Source organism: Cygnus olor, chromosome 20, assembly GCF_009769625.2.
Source record: "Cygnus olor isolate bCygOlo1 chromosome 20, bCygOlo1.pri.v2, whole genome shotgun sequence".
NCBI lineage: Eukaryota > Metazoa > Chordata > Aves > Anseriformes > Anatidae > Cygnus > Cygnus olor.
In genome coordinates this window covers 8,289,196-8,311,059 of record NC_049188.1, presented here as the reverse complement: position 1 = coordinate 8,311,059, position 21,864 = coordinate 8,289,196, and the positions used below count along the sequence as shown (strand labels likewise).

The 21,864-nt window shown below is 58.6% G+C and overlaps 6 protein-coding genes across 11 annotated transcripts in view; 2 read left to right on the top strand and 4 right to left on the bottom strand.

Moving 5' to 3' along the window:
• The window catches only part of VPS53 (VPS53 subunit of GARP complex), a 62,711-nt gene extending 61,517 nt beyond the window's left edge, over positions 1-1,194 (bottom strand). Inside the window, exon 1 of the mRNA XM_040532197.1 lies at positions 1,044-1,194. Coding sequence (XP_040388131.1) covers positions 1,044-1,127 — 84 coding nt within the window. The 5' untranslated portion in view covers positions 1,128-1,194. The remainder of the gene's footprint in view (positions 1-1,043) is intronic.
• A 67-nt stretch (positions 1,195-1,261) lies between these two features.
• Positions 1,262-6,732, top strand: TLCD3A (TLC domain containing 3A). 2 transcript variants are annotated; one of them, XM_040532305.1, is made up of 5 exons: positions 1,262-1,445; positions 1,625-1,708; positions 3,642-3,855; positions 4,403-4,498; positions 4,879-6,732. In XM_040532305.1, exons 1-5 carry the CDS (start codon positions 1,324-1,326, stop codon positions 5,146-5,148), a joined length of 786 nt encoding a protein of 261 aa, XP_040388239.1. In that variant the 5' UTR covers positions 1,262-1,323; the 3' UTR covers positions 5,149-6,732. The 2 variants fall into 2 exon arrangements, 1 of the variants encoding a protein (XP_040388239.1); XR_005813906.1 differs by lacking the exons at positions 4,403-4,498; positions 4,879-6,732 and adding an exon at positions 2,454-2,579 and having other exon boundaries at positions 3,642-3,778.
• GEMIN4 (gem nuclear organelle associated protein 4) lies at positions 6,561-10,661 on the bottom strand. Of its 2 annotated transcripts, XR_005813905.1 has the most exons (3): positions 10,547-10,661; positions 7,176-10,454; positions 6,561-7,040 (listed from the first exon to the last, which is right to left on the bottom strand). XR_005813905.1 is itself a non-coding variant. In XM_040532300.1 (2 exons), exons 1-2 carry the CDS (start codon positions 10,554-10,556, stop codon positions 7,270-7,272), a joined length of 3,195 nt encoding a protein of 1,064 aa, XP_040388234.1. In that variant the 5' UTR covers positions 10,557-10,661; the 3' UTR covers positions 7,135-7,269. The 2 variants fall into 2 exon arrangements, 1 of the variants encoding a protein (XP_040388234.1); XM_040532300.1 differs by lacking the exon at positions 6,561-7,040 and having other exon boundaries at positions 7,135-10,454.
• A 121-nt stretch (positions 10,662-10,782) lies between these two features.
• On the bottom strand, positions 10,783-16,230 carry GLOD4 (glyoxalase domain containing 4). Its single transcript, XM_040532304.1, has 9 exons — positions 16,074-16,230; positions 15,800-15,849; positions 14,904-15,024; positions 13,859-14,003; positions 13,514-13,650; positions 13,134-13,220; positions 12,782-12,895; positions 12,609-12,695; positions 10,783-11,988 (listed from the first exon to the last, which is right to left on the bottom strand). The coding sequence occupies exons 1-9, from the start codon at positions 16,161-16,163 to the stop codon at positions 11,923-11,925; spliced, it is 897 nt and encodes a 298-aa protein (XP_040388238.1). The 5' UTR covers positions 16,164-16,230; the 3' UTR covers positions 10,783-11,922.
• Positions 16,231-16,245: 15 nt separating this feature from the next.
• On the top strand, positions 16,246-18,242 carry MRM3 (mitochondrial rRNA methyltransferase 3). Of its 2 annotated transcripts, none has more exons than XM_040532303.1 (4): positions 16,246-16,454; positions 16,581-16,825; positions 17,230-17,397; positions 17,586-18,242. In XM_040532303.1, the coding sequence occupies exons 1-4, from the start codon at positions 16,261-16,263 to the stop codon at positions 18,149-18,151; spliced, it is 1,173 nt and encodes a 390-aa protein (XP_040388237.1). In that variant the 5' UTR covers positions 16,246-16,260; the 3' UTR covers positions 18,152-18,242. The 2 variants fall into 2 exon arrangements, with proteins under 2 accessions (XP_040388237.1, XP_040388235.1); XM_040532301.1 differs by having other exon boundaries at positions 16,246-16,490.
• Positions 18,243-20,275: 2,033 nt separating this feature from the next.
• NXN (nucleoredoxin) overlaps positions 20,276-21,864 on the bottom strand; it is a 56,834-nt gene continuing 55,245 nt past the window's right edge. For all 3 annotated transcript variants that reach the window (XM_040532331.1, XM_040532330.1, XM_040532332.1), the window contains exon 8: positions 20,276-21,474. In XM_040532331.1, coding sequence (XP_040388265.1) covers positions 21,292-21,474 — 183 coding nt within the window. In that variant the 3' untranslated portion in view covers positions 20,276-21,291. The remainder of the gene's footprint in view (positions 21,475-21,864) is intronic.

Sequence of the window (21,864 nt, the reverse complement as noted above, 5' to 3'; positions counted from 1 at the left end):
TTTGCGAGGCCCCATGGTGAGAGGCAGAGGATTTGGTTTTCACAGCCATGTAATATGAAATACGATGAATTAAGAAATGGTTGTACAAGTTCTCTGGAGACTTGGGGTTTGCCACTCGCACATGAAAGAGAGGGAAAGAAATGGAATCGGCTGGATGATTCTTCCTACGCCCAGGAAAGGGAAGAGAGCAGCTGTGGTGCAGACAGATCTGTCTTCAGAAGTAGCTCAAACGATGCAAGTACAGCTGGCAAGCTTTGCTTTTTGTCTCCGCAGACTGAAACACGCTGCGTTCCCTTCTCTGGTACCGTATTTATTTCATATTCATACAGCCATCAGCTCGCTCTCAGCGGTCAAAACCACGCCAAGCGAGCACGGCGGCTCTCCCCATCACACTGCAGCACCACCTCCGCACGTCACCCCGGTCACGAAGCCCTCACAAAACCCTGTTTTAAGCGGGCGCGCGCGCCGTTCACTTTTCCGCACCTTCTCCAGAGTAAAAGCAGTGGTTGGGTCAGAGTCTTTAAACGAGAACAACTTCGCCCAGGAACAGGCCTCTTCAGCAGCTTTCACCTAGGGGCAGAGCTTCCCAGGCACCCGCCCAGCTCCACCATCACCCCCAGAATCAGAAAAGCTACGGCACGAGACGAGTAACGCCTCCACGAGACATCTCCACCGCCAGGAGCTGTCACACGCTGCTGCCGAGGGGAGGACAGAGCCGCAGTGCCACCTGCCCCTCCGCTCCGCAGCCGCGCTACAGCCCCCTCCTGCCCCGCCGCAAGCCCGCACGGCCCCCTGGGCCCGAGGCAGCCCCTCCTCCGGGCACAGCACAAGCGAGCAGACCGCCACCGCAGGGCCTGAAGGAGCCCGGAGGCCGCAGCGGCTCCGAGGAGGCTCCCAGAAGCCTGGGAGGGGCGACCCGAGCCGGTCAGGAGCCGCCTCTCAACGCGCAGGCGGCCGCACGAACCGCGCCGGGCGCTGCTCCCAGGGCCCCTCCCGGCCCCCTCAGCCCCGTCCCGGCCCCCCGGTCCCGGTCCCGTCCCCACCTGCTCGATCGCGGCCTGCACGGCGGGCGCCAGCTCCAGCGCCGCCTCCAGCCCCGCCGCCAGCTCGGGCTCGTCCTCCTCCATAGCGACCCGCCGCTTCCGGGCCGCGCGGCACGCCGGGAAACAGGAGGACCGAGGGGGGCGGGGCTTTAACGGCGAGGGGGGTGTGGCTTAACGGAGAGGGGGGCGGGGCTTGTGGGGGCGGGGCGGGGCGGGGGCGGGGCCTCGCGGCGCGCCCCGGCGGCGGGCGGTGGCGGCGGGCGGCGGCGGCGCGGGCCCCATGTGGCGGACGCTCGCCCTCGCCTCCGCCTTCTTCCCGGGGCTCTTCGCCCTCTGCACCCGGGCGCTGCGCTGGGCGGCCCCGGCATGGAGCCTCCGCGACCGCGTCCTGCTCAGCGGCAGGTACGGGGCTGGGGGGCTGGGGGGCGGGGGGGGGGGTGGGGGCCGAGCCCCGGTGCGGCGGCGGCGGTGGTGGTGGTGGTGGTGGTGCCGCCGGTGCCCGGCCCGGCCCGGTCCGGTCCGATCGGGGCCCGGCGAGCGCCGTGCGCGGCTCTGAGCCGCCTCCTCTCTGCCGCTTGCAGGCTGGTGTCGACGGTCCAAGCCACGATGGCGACGGTGTCGGGGCTCACGGTGGTGCTTAGCTGCGGGGATGTGGTGCGAGACAGGTAACGGGGGGGGCACGGGGGGCGGCACGGTGGGGGGGTCCCCGTTATTGCGAGCCCGCAGCCAGCCGGGGGTGGCTGGAGAGGGGCAGCCCAACGGACCCCGGAGCAGAAAGCCCGGGAGGGCGGCCGGCGTTGCTCGGGGAGCTGTCGTGGCCCTTCTGGGGTTTACGGGGCGGCCGCCCCCTGAGGAGCTCCGAGCAGAGCCACCCAGGGCAAGAGGCTTGAAGCCAGAGCTGAGAGCAGCAGAGAAAACGGAGGCAGGGAGGAGCCTTGTGTCGGATTTTGGCTTTTCGCGGTGTAAATCAGCGCAAAGGTTGGCGGCGAGAGCACCTGCACGGAGCCCGGACACCAGGTACACGACTGAGCATCCTTGTGCCCGCAGAGCATCGAGGGCCATTCAGGACGGCGAGCGGCCCCGGGTCACTGCAGTGCCTCAGGCACACGGGTACAAAAGGTCTCATCTCACTGCAGCAGGATCCCGATGAGCTAGACCTCAACCCTCTAAAGCCCGCCGTGTGGTCGGGGGAACAATCCCAGCCCCGCGGCGAGGAAGGCGGCTGCCAGCAGCCCCCGCGCTCAGGGCCAGCGGCTCTGTACAAAGACGCGGCCAGAGCCCCAAATTTTCCGTGTGTCTGGGGGAACCGCAGCACAGCGCTCGGCAGGGAAGGTCTCGGAGAAAGACAGCAAGACAGAGCCAGGAAGCACCACAAGGGCTGCAATAAAGCCTGCCGATTTATTTACACAGGCAGACAAGCATTGTACTGCTGGCACTGTAATTGCCCTCCGAAGCCCTGGGCGAGTTGTACCAACAAGGGCTGGTCCATCCCCCTCCCCGGGATATCCCCACATCTTGGATATCTTCCTGTCTGAAGTAAGAAATAATTCCTTGCGTGTGTTCCTGAGGCAGCAGGAGAGCAAGAGCGGATTTATTCAGGCCCCGAGCTATGTTTCTGTGAGCAGCAGCAGATTCCCTACTGGTGGTGGTTTCCCTGCCCCTGCAGCTCCGCTCAGTGCTTTTCGAGGAGCCCGGTCCCCGTGCCGAGCAGGGGTTACTGCAGCCGGGTTGTGCAACCGGGATTCCGACATAGTTTGGGAACATGCATCTGCGTGCAATTATTTCCCAACAGGCAAACGTCTCACAGGGATTTATCGCCTATATTAAACGTCTTGCACTTCACTCTCCCGAGTCTGAGCCAGGCATCTCCAGTTAACTCTGAGGTCTCCAGCTACGTTCGGACACTAACCCGGGCTGGGCAGCCGACAGGATGGGCACGCAGAAGGGACCCAGGCTCAGCATTTTATTCCCACCAGGTGTTGATTCCGGATGTCCCGGGGGGGCATTGCGTGCTGCAGGGCTGGCAGACGAGCCCTTGACGCGGGGAGGTGCCGTGCACCTGCCCTGCGCAGCTCTCCAGCCCTGGCACACACCTGCCTGCCGGGCTAATCGCTGTGTGTTTGTGCTTGGCCCTGCGGCGCCTGGCACAGCGAGCCACGACCGGGGCAGTGCCGAGGAAGTGTCCTTGGGGAAGGGGGTGCTGGGCCCCCAAATACTGCAGGGAATGGCTACGGTTCTGCAGACCAGACCCTGAGCAGCACTGGGCCCCTGAGCCCCCGGGTTCCTCAGGAGCTTGGGATCTCTGTCACTCGCCCCTGTGGCTTTCCTGCCTGATGCAAGGCTGATTGCGTGGCCCTACCAGAAACCTAAAGTCACCGCCTGGATAAACACGTCGCTTTTAGAGCACCGCTCACCTGCTGCCTTCGGGAATTACCTGTCGCTCCCCCTTCACTCCAAGTAGCACGGGTGCAGCAGCACAACCACCTACTTGGGCTCCGGGGTGCCCTCGGGCCGTGCTCTGCCTCGACTCCCCCTCGCTGCAGCGGCAGGCGTGGGTCTCCTCCACCGCCACACCTCTTTGTGCTGCTCCCTCCCCAGGCACTGGCTGGCCGTGGAGTACATCTGGGTCCTCGTTCCCTACATGACCTACGACATCTACGTCATGTACCTCTGCCACTGGCACAAGAGCCTGGAGAAGGGCGTAGCGGAGAAGAAGCACTCCCTGGCCAGCGTGCGGAGCTTCCTGCTGCGGGAGCGGCTCATGGTGACCCACCACCTCTTCATCCTCATCGTGCTCACCCCCGTCGCCCAGGTAAGGGCTGTGAATGCAGCCCCGCAGGGGGGTCCCTGGGTGTCACCGCGGATGGTTGCATCACAGCGGGTCCTTCCCTTGCCCAACGGGCCTCGTTCCCTGCGTCACTGCCTGTAGCTGCTCCTTGCCTCCTGTCCCCAGATGTCCCTGCCCTGGAGCACGGGGCATGAAGCACAGCTGGGTGTCGCCGCGTCCTGCCCCTTGCTCGCAGACAGGGCAGCGTCCTCCTTGCACCCTGAAAGCTTCCCGCGGAGGAGGGTGCCCACCTGCCCCAGAAGGGAGACGCCTCAGCACCTGCTCAGTGCTTTTCTCCCATCTCAGACCGACCTGCAGAGGGTCTCCGCTCGCAGGGTTACTTGGCTGGCATCACATTCAGCACCCGTGCAGCCGAGGCTGCGTCTGGCAAAGCATCGCTGGCAGGAGCCCTGAGCCCAGGGAGATGCTCAGAGTTAGCTCTCACCCACCTCTCCTGAAACCAGCTGGGCCCTGAGCGCAGAACATGCCACGGCGGGGAGGGCCCCGTGCTCACTGCTGTCTTTATTTGCAGCACTTCAGGGGAGAGCTGGGGGACTTCTTCGTGGGCTGCATCTTCACGGCAGAGCTGAGCACTCCTTTTGTATCGCTGGGCAAAATCCTCATGCAGGTACGCGAGGGGGGACGGGGCTCATCGCAGCCACCTCGGGGCCGGGCTCACCGGGTGGATGGGCCCCCGCTGCCCACGAAGGGGTTCGCAGCCCTTCCCCACCCCGCAGCGCCCCTCTCCCTCACGCAGCAGCATCCCATCCCCTCCCACCTCACCTTCCTGTTCCCTCCAAAGTGCTCCTCCCCATCCGCAGCCACTGGCTGCTCCTCCCCTGCTCCTTCCCGCAGCACCGGGGTGCAGGGGGCTGCGTTTGGAGCCCCTTCCACTCCCCCGCACCCAGCTCCTGGCCTGTAGGGCTGCGGGGCAGCACCGGCTCCTGCTGCTGCATCTCCACGCTCCGAGCACAGCCCTCACCTGCGCGCGCCTTCTTCCTTCCCCAGCTCAAGATGCAGGACACGCTCCTGCACAAGGTGAACGGGATCCTCATCCTGGTGACTTTCTTCCTCTGCCGCATTCTCCTCTTCCCCTTCATGTACGCGGCCTACGCCAGGCAGGCGGGGATCCCCCTGTACCTGGTGCCTTTCCGCATCCCCCTGCACTGCAACATCGCCAACGCCTCCCTCCTCGCCCCGCAGCTCTACTGGTTCGGGCTCATCTGCCGCAAGGCCGCCCGACTCTACGGCCGCTCGCCCGCCGACAAGAGCAGGTAATGGCCGGCAGAGGCAGCCGAGCGCGGGGGCTGGAGAAGGGCTGTGTCCCCCCCCCGCTCTTCTGCCTCCACGGCCAGCGCTGCAGGGACCGGTGCGGGGGCTGAGCAGCAGAAGCATCCATACCACGAGGCTGCTCTGGCGTGAGGCAGCCTTGCCAGGCAGCGCCGGCCGCAGCTGGGGGGACTTTCTGGGGGAAGTTTCCTCCCACGTTGCTCCTGCGCCTGGCGTCCTCCCGCCCGCAGGGGCCAGCGAGGAGGAGCTCTGCCCCAAGCACGACATTCCTTCTGGTCTTCAGCGCTGTGGCACCAAAGTAACGGTTACACGAGAGGGGCTGGTTACAAATCCCCCCTCTTTTGGGACTGACGCCAGCACAGAGCGAGGCGCGGCGCAAAGGGGCCTGCGGAGCAGCCTGGAGCGCGCCCAGCCCCACGCAGCAGCGCTGGGGCCGGGGGGAGCCGCGTGCTGTCCCTGCCACTGCTCAGAGCCACTCCTCCAGCTCCAGTTTACAGCCTCCGGCAGGGAGCAGAGCCGTGGTTCTGCACAGCCTGTGCCCAATCTTTACCAATGTTGCCCTTAAGCTACAGCTGCATCCAGCCTCCCACACGCACCTCCCTGATGCAGGGCTCAGACTCACTTCGGGCTCCCCGCTTACCCCACAGGGGCTTCTCACTACAACTGCCTGACGTGTGCGGCTGGCAGGTGGGGATGGGGTGGCTCCCGTGTCCCCAGCAGGGCTGGAGGGAGAAGTTGACACCGGGATCCTCAAACGGTTGCTCCTCACCCCTGCTCACCTCCAGCTGACACCAGCAGCACCCTGCGGGTGCCAGTACAGCCTGAGCTCAGGGTGTAGGGTCCATCCCTCCTGCCCCATCCTGTCCCCCCACAAAAGGAGGCCTGCCAGTAGCAGGGAAGGAACTGGTCAGTGCAAGAGGAACCAGGAACACCAGAGCAGGGTGCTGAGCTGTGTCCTTGATTGGTTCAGCTCATTCCTACCTTCAGTCCCAGTGGAAACAGGGAAAGGCTTCCCTGCTCACCCTGCACCATGGCTGCAGCGTGGGGTTAACAAGCCCGGCAGCTGCCCTCCCTTCCCTAGGCACGGGGCAAGCCAGCACAGCCCGCTCCTCCCTGCGGCTTCCTGCACACGCCTGCGGTTCCCTCTGCTGCAGGGCAGCTGAGAGACCGGTGGCCACTCTGTGCCTTTCATTCCGTCTAAAAGCCAAAAAGAATGGCTGGAAAGGGCTGGCACTGGGAGACCCATTTCTTTGGGGTATCAGGGCTTGTCCCAGCCATGGCTGCACAGGCTGGGAAGAAGACAAGAAAGGGCCTTTTCCAGCACGCAGTCGGTTATTGCAGAAACACTACTGCTACGTTAACTATCGAGATGTTATAACCCGCTTGCTACCCATTACAAATATTTGTATCTTGCTGGTTTTATTACAAATAACGTGCCTTACGTAAAGACAAAAAGGCCAATACGGCATCTCAGTTTGCACTAACACTGCCCTGTTTACTACTGCACCAACACTGCCCTGTTCACTATTGCACCTATCGGAAGAGACCAATAAATAAAGACTTCTTTCCTCAGTCGCGCCACCGGCTGCTTCTCCCCAACGTGCCATTCGTTGCTGGGTGGGGAGGCACCAAGGCAGCAGGTTACCCACACCTGCCCCGGGGCGGCCCACACCTACTGCCAGAGGTACCTGCCAGTCCCGCAGAGCGCTCGCCTGACTCGCTTTCCCCCCTCCGGCAGCATACAGCAAACACGGCAGCCTGCCCGCGACGAGGAGAGGGCTGGCGGCAGGGGAGCCGCAGGAAAAGTGATTTCCCTGATGCCAGAGGCTGCGAAGTCGGAGGCGCAGGACTGGCAGCAGTTGTGTTCGCAGCTATTCACGCTGGAAAAAAAAGAAAAAAGAGCTGCTCCCAGCCATCTTCATATGGCCCCTTCGTTGCTTAGGTTAGGAGAGAACACAGCAGGGGGGAAAGAAGTTCAAAAGAGAAAAATAGACAAGGTTTATTACAGATCTTACAGCTTTCCACATAGCAGCTCCCCTGCGGCAGGGCCGATGCTCTCCCCTGTTGCCCTCATTAGCTCCTTGTGCTGCCCCTGAGCGAGAGGGCTGCCTAAGCTCCCAGCTTGCTGAGCTTCTGCAGGAGGGTGCCGCGCAGCTCCTCGTCGCCGACGTTGTCCGTGATGGACTCCAGGAAGTGCCTCTCGTTGGCTCTCCGCAGCACGTTGCTGGGGGACTTGTCGGCGGAGCTGAACGCCTCGTACTGCGAGAGGATCTCCAACGCCACCACCACCAGCGGCTCGCTGCACCCGCTGTCCGGCGGCAGCATGGCGGCGACGTGCAGGAGGTGGCAGAACATCTGGATGCAGACAAAGGACACCTCCTCCGCGGGGCTCCTGTCCTCAGGGGGCTGCGAGGGTGACCCCGCGGCGCTCTTGATGGAGCTCAGCAGGTCCGTGAGGCTGCCGCAGTACAGCTGGACCACGTGGAGCCAAGCGTCTGCCGGCAGCCAGGTGGAGCAGCTGGAGCTGCAGAGGAGCTGGAAGCCCCGCAGGAAGAGCACGGAGAGCTGGAGGTAGCAGGCAAACGGCCGGAGGTTGAGCAGGGGCATGTACTGCACGTACTCCAGTGTGTAGGGCACGTGCAACACTTGCCTCGCCAGCAGGTTTGTGACCACGTGCACGAGCCTCTTCCATTCACTGTGGCTGCACCAAGGGAGGACCTGTATGAGGGCCACCAGGAAGCCTTTGCTGAAGAGATTCACCTCTTCAGGGTTGTCCACGTTGACCGTGAGGAGCGTCAGCATCGTCTCCCTGAGCGCTGCGGACACGCAGCAACACTCCATCCACGCCAGGAGCCCGCTGCCCGGCCCATAGGCTGACAAAGACCGGAATGTCCACTCGTCTTCGGGGAGCTTGCAGATCTCAAACAGCGTGGCTGGGACTTCGTTCTTAAAGTGGTCTCCGTAAAACTTCTTCAGACGGAGGCCGACGGTCCAGTCCAGTGACGCCACCTTCCTGTGAAGCCACGCCAGCGACTGGACCCACACCTCAGGGGAGGGAGCAGCTTCTGGTCTTATCGCCTCACAGAGCTGGCCAAGGGTGCTCAGCACCAGGTCTTTGGTCTCCAGTGAAGGGAAGGGCTGGTCCCTGGGCTGATGCCAGTACTTTGTGTAGCCATCTAGGAGCTTGCAAAGGCTGAGGAGAAGCGGGAACGGGTGGCAGGACTTGATCCAGTCCTCTTCTGGATAGGACTGTATCCCCAAAGCTTTACTGAGGATCTGCAGGCTCAGCTCCGTTTGAGCACAGTCTGATTTCAAATAGGGAAGGACAAAGGCTTTGGTCACCTCTGCAGGTGACACAAGTGGAGCAGCTGAGCTTGGCTGCATGAGAAAGGCCAAAAACTCAAGGAACTGCTCCTTCTCCCTTGCAGCGGAAAGCTTCTCCCATACTGCCTCCTTCAGGCACCGCACCACCAGGCTGTGTGGCCTGCCTGGATCGTCGTGTGTCTCCAGGAAGCTCAGCGCTGGGAGGGAGCAGAGGATTTGCGCAAGGAACTGGTGTGATCCTAGGTTGACAACGGCAAGACTACAAACCTGCTTGATAGTGGCCTCAGGGTACAGCAGAGTGAGCCTGGCCACAGAAGCCACAGCCCTGGTAAGGCCTTCGTCAGACGCACTCTTCGTGATCTGGTTCAAAGTCACATTGAGATCCTCCTGGAACCCCTCCACAACCACCTGCAAGTTCAGGGACAGACCTGGTCCCCCCCAAGATGCCAGGACGCCCGAGATCACTTGGTTTTTGTCAGTCAATGAAAGCTCGCTGTAACATTCCATGACGGCTTTGGTTACTTGCATCTGCATCTCTCGGGCCTCCCTGTCTTGGCAGGATTTGGCAAAGTTCACCAGAGTCTGCAACAATTTCAGAACTAGCTCTGGCTTCTGGAAGAGCTCTTTGTTTTTCACAAGGCAGTCAACCCAGCCCTCTGAAAAGACCCAGGTCTCTTCAGAAGCAAAGACGGAGCACATCTCTGCGTGCCGATGCAGCTTTTGCTCGATGATTGTCATGGCAACTGAAGACACGAGGCTGGTGTCTGAATCCTTGCTCTTCTGGCTGGTGCTGATCTCCTTGAGAAAGTCCTCGATGGTCTGTGGCAGCTCGAACGCTTTGTGCGTCTCATCCTTACTCAGGCCTCCATTCTCAGAGAAGCAAACCAGGTTCTTCCTGAAGGTGGTAAGCGTGTCGAGGAGCCGGTAGCTCTCGTAGCAGAGATCCTCCGAGCTGTTCAGGATGCCCTGCAGCTCCTCTCCCCAGGCATGCAGCAAGCTGCAGAGAAAGTCCAAACCCACAAAGAGCTCCTCACGCGAGAGCTTGGCCATGGACGAGAAGCTCATGCTTCTCTCAGCCTCCTTCACCTTTTCATCCATCGCCCTGTGGTGGTACTGGCTTTCAGCGTCGCTGCTCCAGAGGCTGACCACCGAGCTGACCTTGTCCAGGTACTCCGTGACAGGGAGGGGGCTGCCCTCTGCTGCCAGCTCGGTGAACACCGACAGCAGCTCCACCAGGTTGGCCAAGGCATAGCACTTCATGCGGGGCAGGGCAATGCTCCTGTAGGTTTCCTTTAACCCCTCTACCAGGGCCATGAGCAGGCTGGTGGCAGCAGGAGAGCCACTCAGAGAACCAGGGTCACCCTTGAACCGTTTTGGGGGCTGAAGACCATCGTCCGGAGAGGACTCACCCCCATGCTGATGCACGAGGGTGCTGAACGTGGAGATTGTTCTGTCTTCCTGCCCCTCCTCGTGTCTCATCATCTCCCACCAGACGTCCAGGAAGAACCTGATGTCCGACTGGGACGTCTCGTTTGCGACGTACTGCACCAAGCGCTCCAGCTCGTTCTGGCGCACAGCGTGGGGCAACGCCAGCAGCAGCTGCACAAAATGCCGGGGCTCGCCGAGGGCCTTGACCAGCTCGAACAGGACGGTGCGGTTAACGTCGGGGATCATCCTTCCCACGGAGAAAAACGCATCTTCCCTCCACTCCTGGTCCAGCGAGGCGGCAGGGGGGGCAGGCAGCAGCACCTTGGCCCAGACGACGGCCACAGCCTCCTTCTTCCAGAGGCTGCCCTGCGGCGGGGAAGGGCAGCGGGCGCCGATCTCCTTCAGGGCGTCGGTGATGGGGGGCCCCACGAGGGGCCACTCGCTTTTGCGCAGCTCGCTCAGCGCCCGCGGCTGGACGAGCCTGGAGGCGAGCAGGAAGGCGCCGTGCAGGATGGCCATCTCCTCGCACACGCCCCAGGGCCCTGCGGAGACACGCGGCGCACCGTTAACCGAGCCCCCCGGTACCCCCGGGACCCCGAACCCCCCGGGATCCCCCCGGGACCCCCGCTCCCACCTGGCTCCATGGCGGCGGCGGCGCGGGCGGCCAACGCTGCGCGCTCCGAGGCCGGTGCAGGCGGCCCCCCCCCGGCGGCTGCCGGCCCGCAGCGGCCCCTGGCGGTGGGGAGGTGGCGCTGCCCGCCCCCCCCCCCCCCCCGAGATTTTGGTTTGCCTCAAGGCGTCGAGGCCGAATTTAGGGGAAATCTGCCCTAAAAGGGCGCGGCGGGGGGCTGGAAGGACAGGAGGCGCACCCTCGTCACGAATCACCTTTATTCATGTAAAGGCCGACTGCCAGCACGGTTCAGGCTCAGCCTGATCAGTCTGTGATTCAGTCAACTGCATCAAAAAGGTAAACCAAAATCACATCGAGGGCTTTCCTCCCCCCCTTTAAACTCAGCCCATTCGCTACAGGCACCGACATGTCTCAGCGATTGCTCATGCTGTTGATTTTGCCTGCTTTTTCTGTGAAACTGAAGGCTTTCTCCAAGAAAGGTTAAAAACCACACCCGACATGCACCGTGTGGGTAATCACCCCCCACACCCCCAATTCTTGTTCCACTAGCAAAAGCCGAGTGATTTCATTCTGATGGAATAACCCTTGGACTGTTATTTCCGAGGGTAATTCCACATCAAAGCTAATTACAAAACCATTATATACTTATTTCGAGCTGCCTGCTGGCGCCTCGGCGGAACGCACAGCGCGGTTACACGCCCGGAACCTGAGACGCTCCGCGTGCAAGAGCCCAGAGCAACCTCGTGCAGCACGATCCCAGTGAGATCCACCACAGGCTTCTCGAGCGAACACCTCACCTTGAAAGCTGGGGAACACCTTGGCATGGAGCTGCTGTTTGTTCCAGACCAGCAGAGCTGCATGCTTCAACAAGATAATGACAGGGCTCTCAGGGAGGCGTTCGCTCCGACAGAAGCGCTCGAGTGGTCCACGAGCAGCACCCCCCTTCACCTGGCACCTCACCACCAAAGCGGGGTCTTTGCAATGGCTACCTGAAAGTCCCTGCCCTAAACCGCAAATCGGGACAGCTAAAGCCCATTAATTACACAACTGGATACTCTAATTAATCTAGCAGGCTCTTTTTCAAGCATAATCACACCAGGAATACGTAAGGTTCTCCTCTTAGCTGATGGCTCCTGTTTGGGAGCCACATGCCCAACCTATTCCTTAATTTTCACCCACATATGAAGGAGCACGTGACATTTGCTTGAGAAGAGAGAGCAGCAACAAGAGATACAAGCGTAAAACAAACAAAAAAACGCATGGGACATTACTGTGCCCTCCCACTGGAAGGGGCAACGCAACACGTCACAGATGATTGGCATTTTGCTCAGACAAAAACCAAGGCACGAATGACCAGCCAGTCCTGCCTCTTTCTCCAGCTAAGCAGACGCCTTCTTCTTCTTTTGCGCAGCAAACCACGAGTCACTCTTGTCTGCTTCCATGGCCTGCACAAAGAAAAGCACGAACATGTTCAGAACTGCAGCTGAGTCAGCCAAACGCCTGGCTGCCCACACTCGGTCCTACAAAACCGGATTGATTGTGAGAAACTCTAATCCAGGGGAAAGCTATTCTGATGGAGAAACTATTTTGTACATATACTAGCAATGAAAACGGGCACTGAAAACCAACATTCTCTGCTGCTGCAAAAACAGATGATTTGGTAATACAGCAATAAAACAGGAAGAGTTTCAACATCTTCCCACAGAGCTCATGCTCTACCAGAGCCCCTCAGCAGGGTGTTCATCTGCACTGATGTTACCGCTGCAATTCACAAGTCATTTTTCGTAATAAGGTACACGTGAGTGCTGCTGGCAAGTCCAACAGGACACACCACCGCCAGCTGCCCTGAGAGCGAGGCCGGAGAACATTGTCTAGCTGGGACACTGAAGTGAACTTTAAAAATTGATTTGTTTTCTTCAGTAGGACAGCAGCCCGAGCTAAACCACTGTATCACTTGCTTCTCATAAAACTCCAAGTGGAACTAAAAGGAGCCTCTGTGGCAAGAAAATTAGATTCTACAAGCATCTATAATCAGGATGAAAATAAATGTCAGTCTATTACTTACATCATCTAACAGTTTGTCACCATTAGGATCCACCTTGGACAGATCTCTAAACGCTTCGTCTCCCACAAAACAGATTTCATGGCCATCCTACACCAAATTTGACAGCAGGTAAGTTAGAAAACTGGGAGAGTGAAATTTGAATTGAGTTTATTATTATTTCCAGTACTACTCACAGGATCAGCCAGAATAATCACTTGCACTGTAGCTTTGCCGGGTGTGTCCAAGCTAACCAGAGGTGTTAAAATTTTCTGATTCTCCTTTTTCATCAGTGCTTCAATGTTTGGCAACTTAAACAGAAAACAAACAACATCAACCCCAGTCAGATGAAGCTCACCTGCAGTCAGGTTGTTCTCATCTACAGTTTCCTGTTACGTGCAACTTAATTGCATTCCTACCACCAGAAATATAACCAAGTATCTGTTCAGTGTTATTTTGTGCACATCTGAGATACTTTGCTAATACTAGAACTTAATCTCTCACTAGTCAGCTGGATGACAATAAGAGTAAGGGAAGTGTGATTACTACCTCTTCCTTTGCACAGGAAAAGGCAATCCGCCCAAACGCTGTCCCGTGATCCACTGCTCCTCCAACGGTCTTCAGCTCCAGCTTACACTGAAAGAAAACAAGAAAGCCTAACTTGCACGGACCTCCAGCTTTTAACTGTGGCAGACAATTTCAACGTTGCCCATCCAAGTATTACCCAATGAGTCAGAATTACTCAGAGCAAACCCTAGCTTTTAGCTACAAAATGCAGTTACGAGCCCCAGTGATTTAATTTCAGTGCAAAGAGTTAAGTTCACAGTTGCTTTTATCTAGAGATTTTCCTTTAAGACTTTGTTTTCACAGAGTGAGAGATTCCTATCACACACAACTCTTAAAGAATTGGAAAGTTTTCCAGGACTAACCTGGTTATCCGCGTAGCCTAGCAAGACCCTTTGTTTTTCCTCATCCTTCTCATATATTTTCATCCCAAGCAAATCAGACCAGTAGTTAACGGACTTATGCAGATCGGAGACGCCCAAGGTTACCTTCAGCACAGGATCTGTAAGATTGCAATAACTGAGGATTAGTTACAAATACATCGCAGTTGTAAACTTGCGGTTTTACATTCTTGAGAAGAAAAGTAACCGAGAAATAATAAAAATACATTCCTGTTCCATAAAATGCCAGAGACAAATGCACAGCCAATTCTAATACCCCACTCACAAATCTCTTTAGAACACAAAGGAGAGCGACTGTGTACGTTTCACCTTGCTTTAGCTGTTCCTTGTCTTCCAGGTAGAACTTGTAACCACCAGGTGCTTCGGTTTCAAAAACACCAGCTGTGACTTCCTTGAGGGGCCACCCCATCTTCTTTGCATTGCTTACAGCCTGGCTGGACACAAGGGTTATGCCCTGCCAAGAAGAGAACAGACATGCACAATTCCCTGGAGCAACAACGGCCGTGGAGCCACTTCTCCAGCCGCACTAACACTGCGCCTCCCCGTCACGTGCATCTGTGGGGAGAACTCGCTCTGCATCGCTTTCACCCTCGGGGCCCCATTGGCCACAATCGTTGCTCCAACCTGTGCTTGTGGTCAAGGAGATCTGACCATCGCAGACAGGGTGGATAGTGCGTAAGTCCTGCTTTTCAATAGTCTGCCTCTACAAATGACCAGAAACAAACCGGATTACTTTCTATAGCAGATGGACCCCACAATCTCCTGAGAAGCAGATATCTCGCTCCTAGAAAATAAGCTTATTCTAAGCTTGCACCTCCCATATACGTGGAATGCATTACTCTACCCCTCTTTCAACACAAAGGGAAATGTAAAGGAAAAGGAATTTAAAAGTCTGAGTCAATGCATTGTACAAACTGGGGGAAGAATATTAGCTCAGGGAAAACAATAAGCAAATACACTACAAAAATTTGTAGAAGAAATGAGATCTTTGCTGGCTATCAGCTATTAAAAAAAAAACAACAAGGAAATATGTAATAACAAATAGAAGTGTGTTTTTCTACAGCATGATCCTTCTTAGCGAATCATTTCAGGTTGGATCTGCCAGCAAACATCAGCTGTCCTACGCACAGCAACCACGAATTGGGAAGTGCTCAAGGAAGCCTTTCCTGGACCCTAAGTGAACACAAAGCTGCTCTACTTTTTGCTCTTCCAGCTTGGAGACAACTACAAAAGCAAGAATAAAAAGTGTCAGTATAAAAAACAACTGTTACAAGCTATATATGGAATAGACTCCTAAACAAAAAATAAAAAAGCTTATCATAAGGATAGAGAGTTTGCTTAGTTTAGCACTTACCAAAAAGTCATTGCCAAGGCGATATTCTCCAATACCATAGTTGTAAGTCAATTCTGCAACAAAGTGATTGTCTTCTGGTCCGTAGCCCACCATTGTTTTGCTCCATTTTCCATCATAAGGGCTAGAACATCCACATTTATTTTTAGTGAATATGAGAAATAAACACCAAGAATTGCAAGCATTAATATTTCAACAAAGAGCTGCATTTCTAGAACAAAGGCCACAGCCAATCTGGTGCCCCCCCCCATTAAGTGAGCAGGAGGTGATGCTTTGAAGAGTTCTTGAGGCAGCTTGTGGCGACCCTGCAGCATGCAGCAGACACGTTCCCACCCCCAGGAGCCGTACTCTTCGGCTGTTGCTCCTGCTCGGGTGACAGAGCCAATTCTACCTGCTAACACCTCACATGCTGCTCGTGCCTGCTTCTCCTCGGCTGGAATGACAGGAGCACAGAATCACAGAATCATCTAGGTTGGAAGAGACCTCCAAGATCATCTAGTCCAGCCTCTGACAGAGCAGGAAAAGAAAGCAGTGACGGGCCGCAAGAGCGCTGTCATCCATGGGAAGGGGGCTGACAGAAGCCTCGGGGGCTGCCAGTATGGATTTTTCACTCAAGCCTTGTGTCTATAAGGCAGTAGATAACTGAGTGTAATTCGGAGTGTAAGTTCAGGAACAATTTTACGATGGAGGATCAGTGTTACATTACAGATGTAATGCGGCAATATTTGCGTTCCAATGTAAACCCTCTATCTACACACAAAGCAGCACTACCCATTCCAAGGGAAGAATTTTTTTAAAAACCCCTAACTTACACAAAAAGCACTGACACGTAGCCGGCCACGACTGACAGAGGGCTTACGAGAAACGAGACCTCAGCGCTGGGGACGCGCGGCACTCACCCGTTGCAGCTGGCCTTACAGCCCTCCTCGAACTCCTCGTGCCTCAGAACCTGGCGGGGAGGAAACAAAACGGTTAGAGTGGGGCCTCCGGAAGGAGAAAACACGGCTCGGAGAACACACGGCTCTGCCCTGCCCGGGGTGCCGGGCAGGCGCCGTCCTCCCGTCAGGGGCCGCTCCCGTCAGGGGCCGCTCCCGTCAGGGGCCGCGCGCGCTTCCCGCCCTCGGGGGCCGCGCGCGCTTCCCGCCCGCAGCGCCGCGCGCCCCCCGCGCTCACGCTCATGCCCAGCAGCTGGCGGTAGAAGCGCGCGCTGCGCGGGCGGTCGCCCACTTTGAAGACGAAGTGCAGCGCCCGCCGCGCCCCCATGGCCCCGCCGCCGCTCCCCGCCGTCCCCGCGCGATGACGTCACGGCGCAGCGCTGACTGGGGGTGGGGGTGGGGGGGGAAGGAGGCGGTGCCGCAAGATGGCGGCGCTGGGGCTCGGGCGGGCGGCGGGGCGCGGCGGGGCCGTGGGGGCGGCGAGGGGGCGGCGCTGGGTGCGGGCGCTGAGGCGGAGCCCGGTGCGGGTCCTGCCGCCGCGGGAGGAGCCGGCTGAGGAGCGGCGGAGCCCGGTGGGGCCGCCGGCCGTGGAGCGGAGCTCGGCCGGGCCGGGGCTGTGGTACGAGAAGGCGGCGCCCGGCGACAGGAGGCTGGGGTGAGGCGCGGCCCGCGGGCGCCTGTGAGGCGGTGCCGGGGTCCCCGCCGCCTTCCTCCCCTCACGCTTTTCTCCCCTCCTCACCCCCAGGAAAGTGGTGACCGTCGCCAAGTCGCGGAGCTTTCGGGATCGCCACGGGAAGGTGCTGCTGGAGGGGCTGCGGCTCGTCAGGGACGCGCTGGAGGCCGGGGCCGTGCCGCAGAGTTTGTTCTTCAGCGCGGCCGGGCACCTGAAGGAGCTGCCCGAGGCGCGGCTAAAGCGAGCCAGCTTGGTGAAGGTGAAGTTTGAGGAGATCAAGAGCTGGTCTGACCTCGTAACGCCGCAGGGGGTTATAGGTGAGTTGCCTTAGGAACCGTCACAGCAGCGCTCAAAGGGAAACTTATCCTGCGCTTAATAAGGGGATAACAACCATCTCTGCACTGGCCTCCCCTAGGCAGGCTGGCACTGCGTCAAGAGTGGCATGGTTTGAGAGTTCTCTTCTTTTCGGCCTGCTGCAATAACTGAAAGTGGCTGCTAGAGTCAGTGGAGGTGCTAATGCGCATTTTTAATAGCACAGTGCTCACGCTCCGCTGGGAAATGGTTCTCGCTGTGAAGTGACAAACTCCTCACAAACTTCCTTTAAGCAGCGTTTTCCTAAGGCTTTCTCTATCTCATCTTCAGGGAAACCTGGGTCAGCTAAGACACAGTCCTCTGCTCAGCATGTATTACCCAGAAGCTCATCAGCACTTTGTCTCCTCAGGGATCTTTTCCAAGCCTGACCCTGCCAAGATGTCTTACCCTGCTGCTCAGCTCGCCAGCTCAGTGCCGGTGGTCCTCATCTGCGACAACATCCGGGATCCAGGAAACCTGGGCACCATTCTGAGGTCTGCAGCCGGAGCAGGGTGTGAAAAAGTGCTGCTCACCAAAGGTGAGAGCCTTTCTCTGGGGGAAAAAGTGCTTAGTGTGACAAATGTGGGGTAGGGCAGGTGCTTGAAGATGTTATTCCATGGAGTTTCTAAGCAGTGTCCAGCACAGACAGGTTTCACTGTGGGCAGCAGTTACTGAGTCTTTGTCAGAGCTGCTGCACTGTCCCTGTTTTCCTCCCCTCTTTCTCAGGGTGTGTGGATCCATGGGAGCCAAAGGTGCTTCGTGCAGGCATGGGAGCTCACTTTCGCATTCCCGTCATTGCCAACCTGGACTGGGAATCTGTCCCCAGCAACCTCCCTGCCGGCGTCCAGGTCTGCGTGGCCGACCACAAAGACCCGGGCGCTCAGGCTGAGGCAGAGCCCGTGTCGCAGGGAGCTGGCAGGTCTGGCTCCACTTCTGGCAACCCCGAGGCTCCTGTAAAATCCAAATCCAAGGCTGCTCCTCCCGAACACGAGGATGGGGAGGGAACGGCGGGTGGCTGCGCCCCAGAGCTCGCCGCGCAGTATTACTACGAGAGCTGGATCCGGGCTCCAGCGGCGGTAGTGGTTGGCGGAGAGACCCACGGCCTGAGCCCGGACGCGCTTCACCTCGCAGCCAGCACGGGTGGGAAGAGACTGGTCATCCCCATGGTGCCTGGCGTGGACAGCCTCAACTCTGCCGTAGCTGCTGCCATCGTGCTGTTTGAAGGGAGGAGGCAGTTGCTGCAGAGGAACAAGCAGGAAGACAAAAGGCAGAAGTTCCCCGTAGGGGGCTGAACCGCTGAGACTTGGGTGCTGAAGCAGCATCTTTTCCCTTTGGCACTCCCCAGAGGAGTTAATAAAATAGCACCTTGGTCTGTTTGGTTTGTAATAAATGAGTAAATTCTGTCAATAAATAGCTCTGGCAGAGGTGGAGCCAGCCCCACTTGCTCCATGCGAGTTCGAGTGAAACGTGAGCGGATTTGGGGCCCCAGCTTACCTGTCTGTGTGCTGAGGGTGGGATGAGAGCTTGCCCTGTGCCTCCCCAGGGTGGCAGAGGGGTTAAGGCTGTGCTCACACCAGCCCCACACGGCTCCGTCGGTGCCAGGATGCTGCTCCTCTCACAGCCTCAGCGCTGTGCCCCCTGGTGCTCCTGCGCTGCTTGTCGGGGGGCAGCGGGGCTGGCTGCAGGTGGTGTTTAGGGGTCGGGAAGGCTGCGTGGTGGCCACCAGAGCAGGTCCTGCCCATGCTTACACAAAGCCCGTGCCCTAACTGGTGCCAGGAGCTGCTCACCAAGCCCGGCTCTCCCTAGGTCTGGCTGCAGGGTGTCCGAGCTCCGGCACTCGTGCCCGTGCCGCTGCCGGGAGGTGGCAGTGTCTGGCCCCACGCAGCTGCCTGTGCGCCGCTCCGCAGCTGGGCCTCAGCGCGGATGAATTATGAATGAGGGACGGGAAGGGTGGGAAGAGGGAGCTGCGGGCACTGCTGCTCGCCCCGAGCGCCCGTCGGAGGGGAACAAGGGTCGGGGCGCTGGGAAGGAGCCCCAGTGGACCGCCCCCCCCACGGATGCAGGAGCGGGGGCTCCCACCCGGGGCTGCACAACGCTCAGATCCGCTGACAGCTGCGCGCCGATGGACGGCTCCTGTGGCAGCGCTGGCTGCCACCTGTCTTGCTGTGCATTGAAAAAAGCCTCCTCGGCACTGGCTGTGAGCCGCACAATGAGCTGCTCACCGCCAGCCCGCTGTCTCTGCTGGCTCCTGTTTCCCGTTACCACACCGAAAGCATCGATGGCGTCGTGTCCGCTCGAGAGAGACCCGCAGAGATTCAGCCTCTTCTGTGCCTGAACCCTGGTAGCTGAGGGGCTGAGCAGGCATTAGCTCAAGACTGAAACTGCTCCAGCCAACCACTTTTAGCTCCAGAGACCAGTTCCAGCTCTCTTCCCATCAAGCTGACCAAAAATGACCCAGTTCTCAGGCAGAAAATTGCTGCTTCGCTCCAGTTCCAGCAGCTACCGGCGCGGCTGTGGCATCGCTGCCGCTCTGCGCTCACGGCCTCTCTGGGAGCCCGAACCACAATGTCCAGAGGGGAGCGAGTGTGGGTTCTCCCTGTCCAAAAAAATCAGCCGCTGCTGTATGACCAAACAGCGCAGACACCGCGGTCCCGGTTCCAGCCTCGCTCTCATTGTCCTTCAAACCACAAACACATCGAGATCGCCCCCAAACCAGCAGGAGCCCGCGGCGCACAGACAGCGCGCGCTAGGTGGCAGTGGGGTCTGGAGGCGCTTCTGTTGTGCACAGCGTGAGCCGAGGCAGAGATCGCTCCGCACGCTCCCTTAACCCTGAGGTGGACCTGAGGTGGACGGCAACTCACTGCAGCTCCCAGCTCGGCCCCGCTGTCGCCGTTGTGCTCGCACCGGCTCCTGCCCGCAGCTCGGCCCCACGCGGCCTCCCTGAGCTCACCCTGCGCCGCCGGGGGCTGCCGCTTCCTGAGCGTCTCACGAGTTAATCGCCACCGAACGCGAGAACCTGAAACGTGCAGAACACGGCACGGTTTATACGATTCCTGCCCTTCCGCACCGCCTGCTCCTCCCAGCTCCCGCCAGGGCAGGTTACGGCGTAAGGGTGATAAAAGGGGAGAGGCTGTACGCCTGCCACCGCTGACAAACGAGCTGAAAGGAAACGCGGCGGCTCGCACAACACCCGCTATTCAGCACGGCTCCAGGACACCGCCCTGCCGCAGGACACCCATGGAAGCGGTCGTGGGGGGCCAGGCAGGCGCGGCGAGGCTGCGTCCCCCTCCCCGTGCCTCTGAAACAACAGCTCACGGGGGCGCGGAGGAGTCACCGGCCTCGAGTGAAGGTCCTTTGCGCGGGGCATCCCGCCCTCACCCCGACAGCAGGACGCGGCAATCGGCACCTCGGAGGTCTCGGTTATTAGCTCAGTTTTATTACAAAGTTCCAATCACCATGTACAGTTTTTACAATGTCACTTTTCAGGGGCTTGGCTGTGCTGCTAGGGACTGGGGAGGGATTTTTTTGTGTGTGTGGTTTTTTTCTTTTTTCTTTTTTTTTTTTTTTTTTTAAAGAACAGCACCATTAATGTCGGGTTTGGGACACGCCTACGAAAAAACAGCTCAATCAACTAACATAGAGGGGCGGACAATTCATACCAGAGAGAAGGAGCGAGAGGGAGAGGGGACAGGGAGAGCACAAAGGTGAGACCACGGGGAATCAAGGGCAGCCTGGTGGGGTTCCTCCTCCTGGCTCAGAGCAGGAGGGGGACATCCGTGCGCCACGGAGGGGTGGACTTCCCCCCGACGTGCGTGGCCAACGCTTCGTAAGGCTGTCGGTGTGCGGGGCGGGAGGTGGGAAAACTACCCAGGAAGTTCTCACCCCGAGGAGGAAAAGCTCGGCTGCGCTGCGGTCTTTCAGAGGTTGTCAGCAGTTAAGACTTTGTCTTGGCCTCGTCAGGGCACTGTTACTTGAGTGGGAAGGAAAAGTGGGGCAAGGGACAATTTCCTTATTGCTTCCTTAAAGTAATTTAGTCAGCAGAGATTGTAGGAAAGGAAAGAAGTGGGAGAAGGAGAAGAAAAGAGCCCCGAGAACCCCATCCACTGCCTGATGCATATGTTGGGAAGAACACCATGCAAAAAAAGATTTGCCTGCTAGCTAGTGCCGTGTATAAAATAAGGATACGGTAACAGTTCTGGCCTGGTTATTAGAGAATATATCACCATGAAGCACAAGCGAAGTCTCCAAACGCCAACGACTCCCTGCTGAAAGTGCATCTCAAGGAGTTTGCTTAGGAGAAGGATTCACTGCGTAAAACAAGGCACCACAAGAAGGTTGGATACTGGGTCGGGCGTGAGAACACGCTGGAGAATCCATGAGCGGCGGAAGAGAGACCTAGTTTTAAATAACGTCTGTTGGCGCAGAACCCCCCTTAGATGGGCTCGGGTTTTAGCTTGTCTGCTAGAAAGTCGCTGACAAAGGCTTCCACGATCTCCGGCGTGATCTCCTCCACATCCATCACGTACTTGGCCCTGGCCGACATGTCCAGGATGGTGAGCAGGGGCGCGGCCTCGGGCAGGTTGGTGTAATCCCGCAGGGAGTCGGTCATGTCGTCCTGGAGGCCAAAACGAGAGGAAGAGAGGAGCCATCAGCGGAGCCAGGACAACCACAAGGCGCCCCTCCAGCCCTCCCCACGCAGAGCCCAGCCCCGGCTCCCCACACCGACCCCCCCGGGTGGGGGAACGCGTTTCGGCTTTCACCGCTGGAGACTGTTTCCCCATCACAGCCACGATCTCACGGGCTCTGCAGTCACCCGCCTCCAGTCACCGCTCCCCGCAGAGCCCCTCTGTCCAGCGCAAGGGGTTCAAGGTCTCAGCAGCAACGCCACGACGGGGCCGGCTCTCCCCACCGGCACCAACCGCTGTGCCCCCCCAGGCAGAGTGGCACCGGTCCCCTTCTCCACGCTGATCCCTGCCACTGCCCAGAGAGTGAACCCACAATCGCC

What these genes read in the sequence shown, in the direction of transcription:
- TLCD3A (XM_040532305.1), top strand. Translation starts at nt 1,324, where the DNA reads ATGTGGCGGACGCTCGCCCTCGCCTCCGCCTTCTTCCCGGGGCTCTTC. An exon ending in GGGGATGTGGTGCGAGACAG is followed by an intron (nt 1,709 to 3,641) that starts GTAACGGGGGGG and finishes CTCCCTCCCCAG; the next exon opens with GCACTGGCTGGCCGTGGAGT. An exon ending in TGGGCAAAATCCTCATGCAG is followed by an intron (nt 4,499 to 4,878) that starts GTACGCGAGGGG and finishes TTCCTTCCCCAG; the next exon opens with CTCAAGATGCAGGACACGCT.
- GLOD4 (XM_040532304.1), bottom strand. Translation starts at nt 16,163, where the DNA reads ATGGGGGCGCGGCGGGCGCTGCACTTCGTCTTCAAAGTGGGCGACCGC. An exon ending in CAAGGAACAGCTAAAGCAAG is followed by an intron (nt 13,651 to 13,858) that starts GTGAAACGTACA and finishes GCAATCTTACAG; the next exon opens with ATCCTGTGCTGAAGGTAACC. An exon ending in TTTCCTGTGCAAAGGAAGAG is followed by an intron (nt 12,896 to 13,133) that starts GTAGTAATCACA and finishes TTTCTGTTTAAG; the next exon opens with TTGCCAAACATTGAAGCACT.
- MRM3 (XM_040532301.1), top strand. Translation starts at nt 16,261, where the DNA reads ATGGCGGCGCTGGGGCTCGGGCGGGCGGCGGGGCGCGGCGGGGCCGTG. An exon ending in AACGCCGCAGGGGGTTATAG is followed by an intron (nt 16,826 to 17,229) that starts GTGAGTTGCCTT and finishes TTGTCTCCTCAG; the next exon opens with GGATCTTTTCCAAGCCTGAC. An exon ending in AAAAGTGCTGCTCACCAAAG is followed by an intron (nt 17,398 to 17,585) that starts GTGAGAGCCTTT and finishes CCTCTTTCTCAG; the next exon opens with GGTGTGTGGATCCATGGGAG.